This window comes from Amblyomma mixtum, chromosome 5 (assembly GCF_055824585.1).
Source record: "Amblyomma mixtum isolate Tamu chromosome 5, ASM5582458v1, whole genome shotgun sequence".
Lineage (NCBI taxonomy): Eukaryota > Metazoa > Arthropoda > Arachnida > Ixodida > Ixodidae > Amblyomma > Amblyomma mixtum.
The window spans coordinates 125,123,185-125,142,430 of NC_143016.1; the positions used below are offsets into that span (position 1 = coordinate 125,123,185).

Sequence of the window (19,246 nt, forward strand, 5' to 3'; positions counted from 1 at the left end):
GCTTACTGCTGGCGAACACATTAATTCCGCGGTCGTTGTGTGAGGAGGAGGCCGTGGCTTCAATACATACCGCAGCATCTCCATGTGTATTTCATCATCACCTATTAACTTTAAAGGGCACCTTTCGGCCATTATATAAAGAGAGGGCGCGTAAAAAATTTGAACGAAATGAAAGTTAAATACCATAATACCAGGAAATTTTAAACAATAATGGACATGCATTTACACAGCGCTAATTTATTTGTTTCTACCTCAAAGGCCAGCGAGGAGGAATTGCAGGAGGGGCAACAATAACGAAAGCAGACTATGCATATAAAGCAGCTGAAAAATTTAAGGGGTCGCTTAAAGGGCAACTGAAGCGGTTTTAGAATTCGATGAGTTTAAAGTTGCCGAATGCGCAAAATGTGCAGGTAAAGTCTGCGATATCGTTTTGCTCTAGCCTTTGAAATGGTGGCGTAATAGCCGAATAAAGTCGTCGTCGGCGTTCAGCTTCTCTGAAGTGCACAGCGACGGGCAGAGGCCCCGATTATGACGTCAGGTATGACGGCTCTACGTTTCCAGTGAAGAAACGGTTATTTTATGGATGAAAGCCGACGCCATCAAAGGTGAAGCTCACGATGCATTGCTTGCGCCATCTCACGACGCACAGCAGCATGCAGGCGTAAGCAGCGCCCACCGGAAATTTCGGCAACAATGACGTCACTGCCGAGTTTCCTCGCACTCCTCCAACATAGTGAGGAGAAGCCTAAACATCGTCGCGGTTTAATCGACTATTATGTCACCACTTGAAATGCTAGTGCAAAACTACTTTGAATGCTTTACCTAGAAGACTGATAGATTCGAATTCTTGAATAACCTCGAATTCCCACAACATCACTTGAGCTTCCTTTTAAGCTCCGCTTTAAGGGTATGATGCATTAGCGTAATTAGTTAATTTATATATTATGCAGAAGGTCATTCTTTGAGTAGATAATCCCGTATATAGTGGAAATTTACATTAATATATTTCCACGCATCATTGTAGCGTCCGTTAGTTCACGCAAGGCCGCAAAAGGGGTGTTATTAAGCATGAAATGCTTTTAGCGCCCGTTGTCGGCAGTGTGGTGACGTCACGCCGAGACCGACAGCCATCATCCGCGCACTGAAATCCACTCATCCGGGCTCTGAAACGACAACATCCGGGCACCGTACGAGACTTAACGAGATTTAACGAGACTCTCTAAGCCCTCCTACGCGACCGGCATGCAAGCGCCGGTTGATCTCCAAACGAGTCACAAAAAATAACTGCTGCCAGTGCGTTCTCAAGTCGAGCTGTGCGTTTGATAATGCACGGAATTATAATTTCCGATTTATAATAACGCGTGCAAAAAGCACATACATGCCAGAATATTTAAGCACGAAATGCTTTAAGGGGCGGTTCGGGGGTCCACCGCGATGACAGAGAATTACTGCTCCATTTCCTGTCCTCAAAAAACGTTGGTTCAAAGGGCAAGGCATCGCGCCGAACGGGTGGTGGCGTTCCTACCTTCCTGCAAGGTGCGGCTCGGGTGTCCACCGAGATGGCAGAGAATTACTACCTAATTTCCTTTCCTCAAAAAGCGTCGCGTTCAAAGGACGAGGCATCACGCCGAACTGGTGGTGGCGTTCCGCGGACTGCCTGGCAGCGCTACAACACGCTGTCGCGTTCCACTCCTAAAGGCGAAGCTTAAGCGTCATTAATTAGCAGTTTATTAGTATTTAGTCATTAATCAGTCATTACACACTAATTAGTAATTTGTCATTACTTTGTCATGAATTATGTGTGACGTAAACCAGTGGTAACATCACCAGTGTCACATACGCAAAGTGGTGCTGAAAACACTTTCGCCTCTACGCACTTCGGGCAGTTTCGAACGCGCTGCATATACATTCTTGTCAGGCCTGCGTCTTGTCGTGTCTGCGTGCGCTTCGCATTATGCCCGTAAACATTTCATGCTTACTCTACTCTCGGTTACGGGAGAGGCAGAGTTTTTTTTTTTTTTTTGTTCCTGACGCGGGAAGCGACTGGACTAATCTCAATTGGCCGCCGCGGTGGCTCAGTGGCTATGGTGCTCGGCTGCTGGCCCGAAAGACGCGGGTTCGATCCCGGCCGCGGCGGTTGAATTTCTTTGGAGGAGAAATTCGAGGCCCGTGTACTGTGCGATGTCAGTGCACGTTAAAGAACCCCAGGTGGTCGAAATTTCCGGAGCCCTCCACTACGGCGTCTCTCATAGCCTTAGTCGCTTTGGGACGTTAAACCCCATAAACCATAAACCAACCAAATCTCAATTGATCACAGCCATGAAGAGCTGCCAGATTACTGTAGATTCCAGATTACTGTAGGTGATCTTGACCTGTTATCTCGAAGTTTCCTTGCCGGCTTTAAATTGAGCGATGCCGCCAGCGGCGGGCATTCGTATTTCGACGACTCACGATCCCGTTTGTTGCTTACACCGCCACCGAGTGATTCACTTCTTTTGCGGGTGCAAGTCAGCCCAAGCAAAATGCTTCGTTTGAAAGTCTTCTCAGTGTCTTCCTGACCGCTGGACTGCCGTCACTACAACGTGACATCTGGTGCAGGTGCGGGGTGGCCTTCCATGTACCGGACACCCCCTGCAAGTCGTGACGCCAGCCCCCCTGAGTCATTCACCGGAGGACCTGACTCCAGTCCACCGCGGAAGCCGACGTCTGCTAGGAGACGCACCTGAGTTCGCGACTCTGCCGGACCCTACCCGGAAGCGAAAGCAAGTAGCAACGTGCACCATCAGCTTGCCCCAGACAACGACTCCAATCATTCTGCAGCAGCCTCGGGTACCACCAAACTTTGACGCTTCGCCTGGCGCCAACCCAGAAGAATGGCTGGAACAATTCGACCATGTGGCTACCTATAACTAGGACGATGTCATGCCCAAGTTCGGCACTGAGGACTCTGTTGTCGTCGTGAAATCCAAGGGAACGCTGAACTTGTCAAATTACAAGGGTACCCATCAGATAGGAGAAGCTATATATGCTGCGGCCGGCATCGAACGCAAGTGGGATCAGAACATAGTCACTGTTGGAATCCGAGACGCAGCGCTTATTCGGCAAGTCCTCGCGGTGGAGAGTCTACGGATTGGCGGCCAATTACAAACGGTGCAGGTCTACCTGAAGATGCCCGAAAATACGTGCCGTGGAGTAATTCAAGTGGCTTCCAAAGTGTCCGAAGCAGATATTGCTCAAGCTATTTACTCGCCAGGCACTCCCGTGGTGGGTGTGAGGAAATTAGGAGAGTCGAACGCGGCGGTGATTACATTCGAGGGCCATAAAGTGCCGTTCAACGTGTTTTACTGGGGAGAGGCTGTGCCCGTCCGTCTCTACCGGAAGACCACACCAGCTTGCACCCGCTGCGGAACAGTGGGACATAGAGCAGACGTTTGCCCTAATCCACGAGATAAGCTCTGCCGCGCCTGTGGAACTATCATCCAAGAAGAGGGGCACGACTGCCAGCACCGATGCCTAGTCTGTGGAGGCGGATATCTCACGAACTCCGCGGACTGCACCTGGAAATACAGGAATGGTGCCGGAGCCGGGCAGAAGCCTGGCGGAAGAAAATCCAGCAACCAGCGTAAATCCAGAGAGGACCGGAAGAATTCAAGGCCTGGGCCGCAATCACAGAAGAAGCGGATAGGGACTCCGTCGCCGGGTCCCGCAGCGAGGACCGCAACGGGGGCGTCCCGGCAGGGTCCTGAAGGAAGCGGTCGTGCAGGTGACAAGAAATTGGGAAAAGCCGGATCGGAGGAGACCACGGGCAGCAAGGTGAGCTGGGCACAAGTTGCCGCTTCCCCGCCTCCCACATTGGCTGTTGAGAAACTTAAGGAGGGAAATAGCAGATTGAAAGAGGAACTAGCGAAGTATAAAATTCAGGAACTGGGAACATCGGCAGGGGGAGAAAATATGCCAGAAACGCCTGGGGCATCTGCAATGGAGGAGGATGCTTCCCTCCCTCCTACTCAACAGGCACTAACTCCTGTCCCCCAGGGTGAGAAAAAGGAGGAGGGGCAGAGAAACAGTAACGTAGCGGCAACGGAGACCGATAAGGGGGCCGGTGTCAGAGATAAAGAAGCCAGGATTGAGGCTATTGTGGAGCGATGTTTGCTGAACGACCTTCCGCGTTTGGAAGCTCGCATAACGCAAAATATACAGGCGAGCCTCGAAGGAACTCTACAAATTATTATTGAAAAAAACGTTCAGGCAGCTATTGAGAGGGGCATTCAGGCAGCGGTAGAGCGGGTCATACAGGGCATCTTAGAGCCCCGTCTGATTAAGCTGCAAGCCTTTGAAATCAGAATCGATCGGAAACTTCAGGAGCTTGCGGAGTGTACGCGGACGAAGGTTCCAAAATTAACTGGCCGCGTGACTAATAGGCAGCTTGCAGCTGATGATTCGCCCAACATCGGGGCGGACGCACCAAGCGCGATTTCCTTTAGTGTTCAACATGGCCCGCCCTCCAAAATTGCAGATTTTGCAGTGGAACTGCCCGGGGATCAGAAAGAAGAGGGATTCGCTACAGCAATACGTAGATTTGTTGGATAAATTACCAGATATTATTGCACTGCAGGACGTGAATACGGAAGCCAAACTCAGACCATACAGCACGCATCAAAACAGCTCATCCACTTGCATTCTGGTGCATAAGGATTGCAGGGCTGTGACAATTGAGCTGGATTTAGTAACTGAGGTGGAACATACATTTATTCAGCTTTTACCGGACGTACGCACTAGCAGAAGTGCGTACGTGTTGAACATACATAGTCGACCGAAGAACAGGGGTGCGTCTTTCGATGAGATTTTCCAAAAGGCCGCGCAATTGGCAAAAAGTGCATCTCTCATCATTGTGGGGATTTTAACGCGTATAGCTTCTTGTGGGGATATAGTAAGGAGGATATTAAGGGCAGGACACTCGCTGCGGCCATATCGGACCTAGCACTGACGATTCTTACTGACCCGCAGCATCCCACGAGGATTGGCAACAGTGTCTCGAGAGATACATGTCCAGATCTCTCGTTGGTTAAAGGAGCGAGAAACTATGATTGGCACAACACGCAGGAGACCTTAGGGAGTGACCACTGCATTCTCAAGATCTGCCTCGACTACAATAAGCATCGCAGACAGAGAGGGAATGCACGGCTCACGGACTGGTCGTTGTTCCGACAGGCGGAAGACTCTACGCTCAACGCGCCCATTGAAAAGTACGAGGAGTGGGCTGAGTCCCTGCTGAGAGTCAGGGACCGCTTCACACGTACACTTCAGACATCAGAAGAAGTCCCGGCTATTGACAACCACCTACTACATCTATGGGAGGCCAGAAGAAGTCTCACACGGCGGTGGAAAAGGCAAAAACATAACCGCAAGCTCAAGATCAAGATCGCGAAATTAAGCTTGCAAGCAGAAGAGTATGCACGATCCATGGCCAAAAACAACTGGTTGGCCAAATGCGACTCCATGAAAGGCACCCTTAGCACCAAGGCGGCGTGGAGTCTTCTTACATGTTTGATAGAGCCCTCTAAGTCTCGCGGGGATCAGCAACGTAATCTCAAGAGAGCCCTACACGGCTTCGCGGGCACGGACCAGCAGCTAGTTGCAGCCCTCGTGAGCAAGTACCTCTGTACAGTGAAAGACAACGAGCCAGTACGGGATTATGAGGGTATGGACAATCCGGACCTGGACAGAGAGTTCGAAGTCGAGGAAATACAGGCGGCGCTTATGGCCATGAGGCGGGGCACGGCGCCAGGGAACGACAGGGTGACGGTGGGATTGCTTGTGAATCTCAATCAGCAAGCGCTTGAACATCTCACGCAGTACATCAACGAATGCTGGAAAAGTGGACAGTTACCCAAGACATGGAAGACGGCTGATGTCAGCTTTATTCCCAAGCCTGGAAAGGAGGTGAACATCAATAACCTCAGGCCCATCTTGCTTACGTCGTGCGCCGGTAAACTGATGGAGAAGGCGGTACACATGCGACTTTCTACGTATATAGAAGACCACAATATTATACCTCACACAACGTTTGGGTTTAGGGCACACTTGTCAACCCAGGACGTGTTACTGCAGCTGAAGATGGAGGTTATCGATCCCCCGCGCAAACGAAACAGTAGGGCCATACTGGCATTAGATCTGAAGGGGGCTTTCGACAACGTGAAGCATTCCAAGATTCTGGACAATCTACAGGGTACTCACTGCGGAAAGCGTACCTTTAATTACATCAAGGCTTTCTTGCAAGATAGGCAAGCGCACATCAGGATTGGCTACACGAGGTCCGAGGTGATACCCATGGGCACCAGGGGGACGCCTCAGGGAGCAGTCCTTTCTCCACTGCTCTTCAACGTTGCCCTCATGCACCTGCCGGAACAACTTAATGCCATAAGGGGAATCCGCCACGCCCTATACGCGGATGACCTAACCATATGGACAACGGAGGGAAACATGGGACAGATGGAGGAGGCCCTCCAAGAGGCTGCCAGTACGGTTGAAAAGTATGCTGAAGAATGCGGACTGCGCTGTTCCCCGGACAACTCGGAGCTCCTCGTTCTGCGAGGGAAGGGGGATACTGCATCGCTGGAAATCTCGGCCCATGATACACCTATTCCCGAGGTGGAAACAATACGGATTTTGGGGCTGCTCATTAACAACAAGGGTGTGAACGCAGCAGCGATCACCAAGCTCCGAACGGTGTGCGAACAAGTCACCCGTATGATATCTCGGATCACAAGCAAGAAAAACGGCATGCAAGAACAGGATACCCTTAGACTAATACAGGCCTTTGTCATCTGCAGGATAGTGTACGTGGCCCCGTACCTTCGTTTGAGAAAGGCCGATGTAAACCACCTGGACGTTATCATTCGAACGGCTTATAAGAAGGCACTCGGCCTACCCATGAAAGCATCTACGGAGCGTCTACTAAAACTAGGGGTACACAACACGACTGATGAATTGATTAGCGCCCATCTTACAAGCCAGGTAGTGCGACTGGCTACAACTACGACCGGCCGCAGGGTCTTAGAAGATTTAAACAGTAGCTTTCCGCAGCAAGTGGCTGGGAGACAAGATATACCTAAAGAGTGGAAGAGCAAATTCCTTACGCTTCCGGTTCCCAAAAACATGCACCCGGAGCATCATCATGCTAGACGAGTGGCGAGGAGCAAGAAAATGAACGAGTGCTATTCAACAAAAGAAGGAGCCTTCTTCGTGGACGTTGCGGGTCCTGTACAAGGAATATCAACAATCTCAGTGGTGCACCAAATGCAAGTCGTGGACGGGCTTTCAGTTCGTAACGGGGATACACAGGCTATGGGGGAAGTAGCGATAGCCCTAGCCGCAACGCACTCCGAATCTACATACATAGTTACAGATTCCCAGGCGGCTTATAGAAACTATATGCGTGGCAGAATCACGCCGCTAGCCTGCAAAATTCTTGGTGAATGTAGGACTTCAGCTGAACGGAAGGAATTAATATGGGTACCAGGTCACCAGGGAGCTGAAGGAAACGAGCGCGAAAACACTTCGGCCCGAGCTTTTCTTCCCCGGCATCCTTCTACGTCCTCCCTTCCTGATTCTGGCTCCCCCTCTCCGCTAACGACATATTCAGAAATATTGCAACATTTGCGCCTTGAAAGGCAGGCACTCCCGAGGCCCGCTAAGGGTCTCAGTAAATCAGAGGAATGTCACCTTCGCAGGCTACAAACTATGTCTTTCAATAACCCAGCTACGCTTCACGCCATTGAGCCCGAGTCCTTTTCGGCACAGTGCAAATTTTGTGGCCAGAAGGCAAACTTGTACCACATGGTATGGGCTTGTCAGAAAAATGACAGCATTGAGATCATAAATCAGCCAACGCGGGAGGGCTGGGAGGCGGCCCTGTCCAGCTCGGACCTCGAGGAACAACGAGCCCTCGTCGCCAGAGCACGGGCAGCGGCTTTCACCAACGGCATCCCGGACTAGGGACCCGATCAGCCTTCCCTTCAACTAAGGCATTGTGGCTTTAATAAAGGTTTTCATCAGCAAACTGTCTGGACATCGCTAACAACGATAACCTGCGGGAGGTTATCCGTCAAGTTGTGCGAGAAGAGCTCCTACGATTGCTGCCAACGGGAACGCAGCCGCAGCTTTCATCGCTCACAGACGTCATCCGTGACGAGGATCAGCAGGCCTTGGGTATGACGCCGTCAACCACGCACCTCTGCAGCCCCCAGCCATGACTTACGCTGCAGCTCTGCGCCGTCCTGCCCCTCGACGACGGGACCCAAGCCCCTATCACTCTCAGCCAGTTGCGTTAGACCACCGCCTTCTCGCCCCAACCCGCCCGTCCTACGAGCGTCGCACACAGCCGAGCGCCGCCCACTATGCTTCCAATGTGGCGAAGCAGGTCACTTTCTCCAATACTGCCCATAAAGGAGAATGGGCATCGGAGGGTTCTCTTACGACCCCCCACGACCCCGACCCGGCCAGCGACCAGCCGAAATCGAGGAGTTTTTGCGTCGGGAAGAACACTCATCGCCGAATCGCCTATCACGTTCCCCGTCGCCATCGTCACCGCGCTTTGTATCCTCTAGCCGAGGCTACGCACTGCGTGGACGCCCCCCCCCCCCCCAGCCCCCGAAGGTTAAACTGAATAAAGCAGCCTCTGGAGGGGAGGTTGCTTCTCAGCGCAAGAACGAAGATCCTCCATCGACGAAAACGCAAGACCATGCCTCAACTACGACGACAACACCGACGACGACGCGACCAGACTTTTACCGCTGCCCAGTTTTTACCAGCTATTTTTTTTAAGCTTTTACCGCTGCCCACAGAAGTAACGTCGGAGTACGCCCTTCGCAGCCTTACTACTCGACGAAGCCGAGATCGGACGCCGAAGACAACGTGCAATAGAAGAACGCGAACAAGTCACCTTGAAACCACTCGACGGACACGCGGTTACGGCCTTGGTCGACGGCCTTGGTTACAGCCTTGGAGCTGACTACTCCGTCATGAGCGGGCTACTCGCTGTCCGGCTCAGGAAAGTAACAACTTGGGATGGCCCGCTGATCCGCACCGCAGGTTGTAACCTTATTACGCCGTCAGGACGCTCCACAGCGAGAGTTACAGTAAATGGGCGAACCTATTCTACTACCTTCCTGGTCCTGCAGCAATGCTCGCGAGACGTGATTTTGGGAATGGACTTCCTGAATGAACATCCGGCGATCATCAACCTTCAATAGTAGTAGTAGTAAAACACTTTTAATCGACCATAATTTATAGGCCGAGCATGTCGACCGCCTAGGCGAACAGAAGCCGCTGTTCTTCTTCCCCTTCAGCGCCAAGCCAGTCGAGCCAGGTGGTGATGGATAGAGAGGGTGGGGGGAAGGAACCCGACTGCTGAGCAGCCGGGCAATAGAAGAGGCAATGGGCCAGGTCCGCATAGACACAGGGGCAGTTCGGACAGGAAGGGTCCGATCGATAGCGATAGAGGAAGAGGCGGGACGGGGTGATAACTGCATTCATCTGAATGTGCCGAAGAAGGCGAGACTCCGGCACCGTGAGTGATGGATGAGGGGGAGGGTAAAGGCGTTTGTCGAGGCGGAGCTCAAGGTAGACCTCTTTTATGGTGCGGCGAAGGGTGAGTCTCCCACCGTCCTCCGAGGGCTTGGGCCAGGGGATCAACGGTGCCCGGAAAAGTGTGTCGCGGGCGAGCTGATGGGCCAGCTCATTGCCGTCAATCCCTGAATGTCCAGGGACCCAGCGGAGGAAAACTATGAAAGGCTGCAGTGCGGAGACCGCTCGTTCGACCTCCTATTGGAGAGAAGGGGTCAGGGTGCGATTCTGTATGTGGTGTATAGCGGCTTGTGAGTCTGAATAGACTGTGTACTCTAGGAGAGTGGGAAGGAGGGCAAATGACTGGAGGGCATGCGCAATGGCGAGGACCTCGAGGGACAATGCGTCTGGAGGGTGTAGATACGGCCCGCTGGTGTGGGTTTCAGGAGCAGGGAGGTGTGGATGGTACAGGGCGTAGCCGCAGGAACCTCGAGGAGTCACGAAGGAGGCATCCGTGTAAGCTACACCCTTGGTATCAAAGAAAGGGCAATGGTGCTGTGCGGCCGCATGACGACGTCCGGCATTCAGGACGGGGGACATGTTGGTCGGGAGGGAAAGGATACGAAGATTGGGTGCGAGGGTGGGAATAGGAGAGGTAAACGGGGAGATTGGAATGGGCGAGATACCCGCTTGAGTCAATAACCACTGACTCTGACGGGTAAGGGAAAGCCCGGCAAGCTGCGAGTCACGATGGAGATTGAGAAGAGAACGAAGAGGATGGAAGAGGCCTGTGGAAAAGAGCTTAGTTGTAGAGGTAGTGATAGGGAGGTTGAGAGCTGCCTTGTAGAGGCCCACAAGGGCAGTCTCGAGAGCGTTAAGTTGAGTCTGAGTGAAGGAAGCGTAGGGTGCAAAGTACAAGACCTTGTTGAGGGCCAGCGCGTGGGAAACTCGGCACGCGTGAGCCTCGTGGAGACCTGAGCGTCGAGTGACCACGCGCCGCAGGAGGTGAGTTAAAGAGTGGCAGGTGGTGACAGCGCGGTGGAGGGCTTGCACATTCTTAGCCGCATGCAAAGGAAAGCCAAGAACTTTGCACTGTGTGACGACAGGAATGGGAGAGCCAGAAAGGTGGAGAGAGACGAAGTGGTTGTGTGAGCACTGGTAGGAGGAATGGTTGAGAAGGAGAAGCTCGGATTTCTCAGGAGCAGGAGAGAGGCCAGCGGTGGTGAGAAAGGAGTCGATGAGATCTAGGCCACGCTGCAGGGTTTCCTGTACGTGCCCGGGAGAGCCAGATGAACACCAGAGAGTGATGTCATCGGCGTAAAATATATGATGCAGGTCGGAAATTTCAGGTAGGTGGGAGGCGAGAGGGGCCATAGCGAGATTGATAAGGGTAGGAGAGAGAACAGCACCTTGAGGAGTGCCACGGGTGAGGCGGTGTGGGTTAGACAAGTGCGTGTCTACTCGAAAGCGAGGCACACGTTTAAAGAGGAATGAGCGGATATAGGAGTACATGCGGGAGCCACAATCCAAAGAGGCGAGTTGAGAAAGGATGTGATCGTGGCAAACACCGTCAAAGGCCTTGCGAACATCGACGGTCACAAGTGCGTAAATTTGAGTGGGTGTAGAGGACAGGAACGTTTGCTGGAGAATCAAACATACCCTGTGCACAGACGCGGCGTCGGAAGCCAATGAGAGAAGGGGGGAAGAACTCCCGTGCCTCAAGAAAATCAGAGAGGCGAGTCAGAGCCATTCGCTCAAGGGTCTTACCAACGCACGACGTCAGGGAGATTGGGCGGAGGTTAGAGAGAGAGGGAGGTTTGCCCGGCTTTGGAATCATAGAAATAAGGGAGGATGTCCAGGTGCTCGGCAAGCAGCCGCTCTCCCAGGCCTCATTGTAGGTTTGAAGGAGGAATTCTTTGGCGCAGTCAGGAAGGTTGCGAAGTGTGGTGTATGTAATGGCATCCTCACCGGGAGCCGAGCGTGTAGAATTAGCAGCCAGAGCAGATTCGAGCTTCCGGAGAGTGAAGCATTGGTCCAGATCGGGGTTAGGTCCACCCGAGTACACCGGGTAGGAGGGTGCCAGAGGGGGCGGGAGGTAGAGAGAGGCGAGTTGATCAAAAACTTCGGAGGGAGTCCCCTGAGTGAGGGCTTTAGCTAGAGTGGGAGCAAGGGCAGGCTTAGTGCCAAGGAGGGATTTAAAGAGAGACCATGCGGATCGCGAGTGCAATGCAGAATCAAGGCCATCACAAAGAGCACTCCAACGAGAGTGCTCGAGGGAGGCGCAGTGGGCGACGATCTCGGCCCGCAAAGCAGTGATCCGGGAGGAAAGTTGGGCATTGTGTGGTTGGGAGCGAAAGGAGCGTTGAAGACGTTTACGGCGACGCCATAAACGGAGAAGGTGAGGATCTGGGTCTTGGATTGGGTAACGAGAGCGAACGCGACGGCTACTGGACGTGAGCGCTGCAGAGATGCGCGACGTCCAGTCGTCGTAGGATTGAAAGGAGTCGGAGGCGAGATTAGTGCGAAAAGCATGCCAGTCAGTGTGAATAACCGGATGACAGCGAGGGATGTGGGAAAGAGAGGTGGTGATATGGATGAGAAAGTGGTCACTTAGAAGAGTTTCGGCTGTCACCTGCCAGTGAAAGGAAAGTGAACCCCGAGAGAAAGTGAGGTCGGGTGTCGTAGGGCGTTGTGAGGCAGTGCCCGCTCAAGTAGGAGAGCCAGGAGTATTAAGAAGGGTGAGGTGGCGTTCCTGGGCCAGACAATGGAGGAGGCGGCCGGGTTTGAGGGTTTGTGGGTAGCCCCAGAGTGTGTGAGGGGCGTTAAAGTCACTACCAAAGAGGAGATGGGAGGTAGAAGAAAGAGAGTGATGGAATTTGCCCATAGCAGAGAATAAAGAGGAAGTGACAGGGGGGTTGTAAAAAGACAAAAGGACGAGTGAGATGCGGGAAGAAGGGTGTTTATAAACCACACCAACTAAATATTTAAGGAGGGTGGAGGGGATGTCAATTTGCTCTACGAGCACGTCACTGCGTACATAAATAGACGCAAGTGGTGTGGCCGTATAGTGGCATGGTAGGCGCGGTAGCCTGGGACATTGCGGGCCGTCCGGGTCTCCTGGAGAAGGAGAAAATGAGGTAGGGAGGGGCGGGTGAGTAGATACTGGTGGAGGGGGGTCTTATTGTGGCAAAGAATTCGGCAGTTCCACTGCACAATCTCGAGGTCCTCGCCAAACGGTATTATGATAGTGGAGAGGAACGCGATGTTACGCGTTCCTTCTTTTTTGCCGGGGGCAGTGACTCATGGACGGATTGGAGCATAGATGCGAAGGATTCCAATTTCTTTGATTGTGCTTGGAGGGTGGTAAGGATCTGGAGAACCGAAGTTTCCAGCTGAACCAAGCAAGTGTGATGTGCCTGTGTGGTGGTTTCGACAAGGTCAGCCAAAGGGGCGACCTGGGCGCTGGAGGAAGGAGTGGTGAAGAGGGCAAGGTGCTCATTTAGCTTGCTAAGCTGGGAGGTAAGAGAGGAGGTGGTTGTCTGGAGGGTTTGAGTCAAGGCATGTATCTGCTGTTGTAGATCGTGGGAAATGCGCTGCTGCTCTCGCTGCTGGCGTTCCAGCATTGCGAGCCGGAGGTCGAAGGAGCGGCTCTCGTCAGTCAAGGATGGAGAGGGTGATGTAGTGGAAGAGAGGGACGCTGGTACCGAGGATCCTTTAACTATGGCGGCGTAGGAGCCTGGTGGTGACGTGATCGGAGATGATGGAGATTCATGATTAGAGGAGGAGGAGGTGGGGGAGGAGGAGGGGGTGGTGGGTTGAGTGGCCCGGCGCAAATCTAGGCGTCGGAGGTATGCTGCTTTAGCACACTTTCGTTGCTTAGCAAGGATGAAGGGGCAAGTGGGGTCGAGGGAGGGGTGGGTGTTCACCTGGCAATGAACGCACCAGGGCTGGGCACACACATAAGCGGAAGGGTCAGCGGGTAGAGGAGCAGCACAGCGACGACACTTGGCCGGAACGCTGAGCTGGGGGCATTGGTGGGCGCGATGACCTAGAGTGAGACAACGGGTGCAGGTGAGAGGCTTAGGTTTATGAGGGCGGCACCGGAATATACAAAGTGGGGGATGACGGTACCAGCGAACGTTATGAGCACTGATTGAGTGAATCCCACCATGCGAGCAGCGAGAATTTCTGTTTTGAAAGATTCCAGATCATGCATGATGTCATCAGGAGTGAAGTGGCCCCCGACGTTATGGATGACGCCGAGGCATGAGATGGGAGGATGGGGGGTGTAACTTTTGATGGTGACAGGCTTACCATGAAGCTGAAGATGCGTGACAGAGAATAGGAGGTGGGCGATGAGAGGAGAATGAGTTTTTAGAAACACAAGGCTTTGGGCTGGCTTGGCCTGAAGGGTGATGTCGGCACTGGTCTTGGATGAAAGTTGTGCAGCGCAGGCGACTTCGGCGAGTACGTCGTAGAGAGGTAGCTTGGGGGTGAGGGTTCCAGGGGGAAGCTGGATGGCAACTGTGATGCGCTCGGCGCGGGGTCTGGCTGCGGTGGCAGGCTTACGGTTGGCACCGATGGTGCTCCAGCCGATTTCCTGGGATGGAGGGTCGTCTGCCGGCGACGTCGCAAGGTCCATGTCTGAGTCCTCAGCCGGAGTCTCAATATGCGACGCGGGTGCCGGGCTGGAGGTCTTGGTGTCAGTGGGACCTTTGGCTGGAGTAGGTGCAGCGGCTCCATCGGCGGCGACGAACGCAGCCGGCTGCGACGCGTCTATGGCCCCGAAGCTCTTGGCGTCCCTTAGAGCGTGGAGTTGGCTGGGTGTGGACGCTGCGCCGACGACGAACGCTGCCGGCTGCGCCGCGGCCGTCGATCCGGTGCTCCCAGCGTCGCTCAAGGCGTGCAGTGCGGCAGGAATGTGCTCGGTTGCGTGGGCGGCGTTCAACGTACCCGTTTGAGAGACAGCTATCGACGTGGTTGGAGCAGGCCCCGCGGTGGCGGCATCGGTGGGTCTGGGCTGCAGGGGCTTGGTCAGACGCTGCATTGCGCGGTGCATTGCCTGCACCTTCGATATAAGTCAATCAAGCTTTCCACGGACAAAGCCATAGCTGCTTCAACGAGCGCGACTCATCACGTTGCCTTAAACGTCCTCGACGAAGCAATGAGCGTGCCGCCCCGATCGAGTGTCGTTGCCTGCATAGGTACTGGTGGGTATCGAAAATTCCGAAGGCGTCGTCGAGGGAAACACCCAGTTACACCTGGAGCGAGTACTGGGCGTCGCAAGGGGAGTCGCCCAAATCTGAAATGGTCAAGCCCTGGTGCTGCTAACCAACGTCACCGAAGAATACCGGCATCTAAACAAAGGTACGACGATTGCTTTTCTCGACGAGCTGGCAGACATCAGAGACATATTTGCCCTCCCCGACCAACCCGTAGAACCATCTGAACGAGGCCAAGAATCCACGTTTGATATCAACCCAGCATTACCGCGGAGCAGACAAGACCAAATACGCAGTCTTCTTCAAAAGTACAGCGATTGCTTCTCATAAGCACCGACTCTGCGACGAACCCGGCTTGCCAAGCATTGCATTATCACAGATGAACACGTCCGACCACTGCGGCAGAGCCCCTACCACGTATCGCCGCTAGAACGCCAAGCTATCTGCAAGCAAATTGAGGAAATGCTTCGTGACGACGTCATCCAGGCATCGAGGAGCCCCTGCGCAGCACCAGTTGTCCTAAAAAAAAAGAAAGACGGCACCCTTCGCTTTTGCGTCAATTACCGCCACCTGAACAGCATTAGGAAGAAGGATGTCTACCCCCTCCACCACATCGACGACGCACTCGATCGGCTGTGCAACGCCAAGTACTTCTCATCGATGGACCTCAAGACCTGCTACTGGCAAATTGAAGCGACGAAAGAGATCGCGAGTAGACTGCGTTCTTCACACCAGACGGACTCTTCGAGTTCAAGGCGATGCCATTCGGCCTCTCCTTTGTCCCAGCGACGTTCCAGCGAGTAATGGATACGCTGCTCTCAGGCTTGAAGTGGCAAATTTGACTAGTCTACTTAGATGACGTGGTTGTCTTCTCCTCAAGCTTTGCAGACAACCTCAAAAGGCTTTACATAGTGCTGGAAACAATCAAGCCTTCAGGCCTAACACTGAAACCAGAGAGGTGCCACTTCGCCTACGAGGAGCTCCTCTTCCTTGGTCACGTCGTAAGCGAGGATGGAGTTCGCCCAGACCCTCAGAAGGCAGCTGCAATTGCAGAGTTTCCACAGCCTAAAGAAAAGAAAGCTATTCGCCTATTCATTGGGTTGTCCGCTTATTAACGGCGATTCGTCAAGAACTTCTCGCGCATCATTGAATCTTTGACCCAACTTACCAAGGCTGACGTGCCTTTTAATTGGGAAACGCCGCAAGTGGAAACTTTCAGAGCTGAAGCGCCGCTTACAGTCCCCTCCTCTGCTCGGGCACTGATGAAAACGCCGAAACCGAAATCCATACCGATGCAAGCAGTGTGGGCTTAGGAGCTGTCCTCGTTAAGAAAAATGATAGGCAGCAGAAAATTATCGCGTATGCTAGCCGTTCACTGTCCAGGCCACTATTCGACACACGGGAAAAAATGTCGCGGCATTATTTGGGCCACGTCGAAATTTCGCCCTACCTGTACGGACGACCATTCAAGGTTGTGAGCGATCACCATGCTCTGTGCTGGCTCGCCAATTTGAAAGATCCCTCCGGCCGCCATGCTCGTTGGAGCCTGCGTCTTCAAGAATTCGACATAACTGTAGTCTACAAATCTGGCCGCAAGCATTCCGATGCATACTGCCTATCGCGAGCCCCGTAGACGCAGCACCAGAAGAGGAAGACGACGACGCTGTCCTAGGACCGGTAAGCGCCAGCAGCTTCGCGCAGCCGCCGCGCTCGGATCCTGAGTAGCAAAGCCTAGTTGATTACCTGAAAGGTCAGACCTCATCGCCTCCCCGAGGGTTCAAGCGCCAACTGTCGACCTTCGTCGTTCACAGTAATGTCCTGCTGAAGAAGAACTTCGGGCCCAACAGGACAGTGCATCTTCTTCCCGTGCCCAAAAATCTCAGGCAAGAAATTATGCAGGCATGTCATGATGAGCCGACTGCAGGGCATCTCGGGATTTCTCGCACGTTGCACTACATCCAGGAGAAGCACTATTGGCCGCTGCTAGCTGGCGACTTTTCCCATCACGTGAAAACGTGCCGTGAGTGTCAGCGACGAAAACGGCACCGATTAGAGCAGCCGGACTCATGAACCTCATATCACCTCCAACTAGGCCCTTTCAGCAAATAAGGATGGACCTCCTCGGCCAATTTTCGACTTCATCATCAGGTAACAAGTGGATCACCGTGGCCACCGACTACATGACCCTATACTCCGAAGCAAAAGCGTTGCCTAATGGTACCGCAACAGAAGTCGCGAAATTTTATGTCGAACAAATTATCCTGCGACACCGCACCCCCGAAGTGCTCCTCACAGACAGAGGAACGGCGTTTACAGCGGAGCTGACGCAAGCTATTTTCAACTACAGACAGACAAGCCATCGGAGGACAACTGCCTATCATCCGCAAACCAACGGACTCACACAGCGACTGAACAAAACTATCGCAGACATGCTCTCCATGTACATCGACGCCGAACACAAGACGGGGGACACCATTCTGCCTTACGTGATCTTCGCCTATAAGACTGCCGTCCAGGAGACAACCAGGTTTACCCCATTCCAGCTTCTATTCGGCAGGAAGCCCACAACAACGCTCGACGCATTTCTCCCGCACGTTTCAGACGAAGACAACCTCGGCGTCGCCGCCTACCTTCATCGCGCCGAGGAAGCCCGAAGACTTGCGCGGCACACCGACGCCCGACGCTACAATCTGCTCCGACGCGACACGCATTACAAGCCAGGTAAACGTGTTTGGATATAGACGGCAATTCGCCGCCGCGGATTGAGTGAAAAGTTGCTGCGACGCTACTTTGGCCCGTATGGGGTTCTCCGCCGCAAAGGTGACCTAGACTATGAAGTCATCCCCGACGGCACGACAGCATCTCAGCGACGACACACACGCACGGAATTCGTACATGTCGTACGTCTTAAACCCTATTATGAACGCTAAAGGACTCGAAGTTTGCATAATCCGTGTTTTTTTTTTTTTCATTTTAAAGCATCGCGACGATTCTTCTTTGGGAGGGGGGTAATGTCACGTATCGTTGTAGTGTCCGTTCGTTCGCGCAAGGCCGCAGGAAAGGGATGTTATCATTTTTGTTTGTGACGCGAGAAGCGACCGGACTAATCTCGATTGATCACAGCCATGAATAGCTGCATCTACGCGTTTCGAGATTACTGTAGATGATCTTGACCTGTTATCTCGAAGTTTCCTTGGCGGCTTTAAATTAAGCGATGCCGCCAGCGGCGGGCATTCGTAGTTCAACGACTGACGAGCACGTTTGTTGCTTACGCCGCGGCCGAGTGGTTCAGTCCTTTTGCGGGCGCAAGTCAGCCCAAATAAAGAGCTTCGTTTGCAAGTCTTGTCATTGTCTTCCTGACCGCTGTACTGCCGTCACTACATTGCGACAATATGAAATAAACAAAAACGCGCAACTTCGCGTCTGAAAGAAGAGCTATTGAGGCCAATTGATTATTTCAGTGCGTATATCGCACTGCAGTGTATATCGTAAGTTGATGATCGAAGGCGCGGACGCGGTTATCAACAGATTCAATAATTAAGCGTGTGCAATGAGGAAGGTTCGAATCGTGGATGTGTATTCAAGCATACTGCGAACAAATGCCAATGCAATCGGTGTTCTGAGGGGCAGGCCCACATCCCAAAATGTCAAAACCTGTCACATCGCGATCTACCCATTTCTGCGTATATGATAATCAGTAATCCATTTTGATACGTAAAAACCAAGTGAGCCCATCTTTGACGACGACGTGTAAATTACATCGAGGCGAAAGGCTTCTGTGCTCACCCAAAGTTGCACAGCCTGTGACGGCTCGTCTTTTACGGTGAACTTCTCCTCCATCCAGACGAGGGAGTTGAGGCCGAAGTGGAGCGAGAGATTCAGCATTCTGTCCAGTGGATCCTCTTCGGCGTCTTCTTTCATCGTGGCGAGGTCGAGGTTGAACTGTGCCATGAAATGGCGCACCGCGTCTACGCCTTCATCACGGTGCAGCGCATAACTCAGGCAGGCAGCGTGCAAGTCCGTGCCGCTTCCACCAGGCTGCCCCTGAGCCACCTGGTGTAGGCCACCTCCGTTGCCGGTCATGACGAGGCTGCCTTTCTTCCCTCCCTGCATATGGCCGCGGACGAAGGAGAAAACAGGTTACATTTTTTGTCTATAGAAGATCGGCGTGAGGTCCCATTGACAGTAGAGGACTTATAAAAAAAAAAAGAGGCCGCTGAAACACTGAATAGATAGAACTATTCTGAGGCAGGATTAGTTTTGTGCGCAGCTTTCCAGTATGCTACCGGCAAGACTAGAATGGCTCGAACCTTGATGTATGTGGGGGTCAAGGTCGAGAAGCGGTACCTCAGCTATACAGGACGCTGTAGTAGAGGGCTACACATTACTTTAGAAAACCTGCGGTTTTTTACCGTACACGCAGATCGCTCAGTACAAGAGAATTGTTTTTGCATTTT

The 19,246-nt window shown here is 53.0% G+C and overlaps 1 protein-coding gene across 1 annotated transcript in view; it reads right to left on the reverse strand.

The window, feature by feature from the left end:
* Window positions 1–19,246, reverse strand: part of LOC149343612 (uncharacterized) — an 83,472-nt gene that overhangs the window by 52,434 nt on the left and 11,792 nt on the right. The window contains exon 3 of the mRNA XM_089547033.1: window positions 18,576–18,896. Coding sequence (XP_089403159.1) covers window positions 18,576–18,896 — 321 coding nt within the window. The remainder of the gene's footprint in view (window positions 1–18,575; window positions 18,897–19,246) is intronic.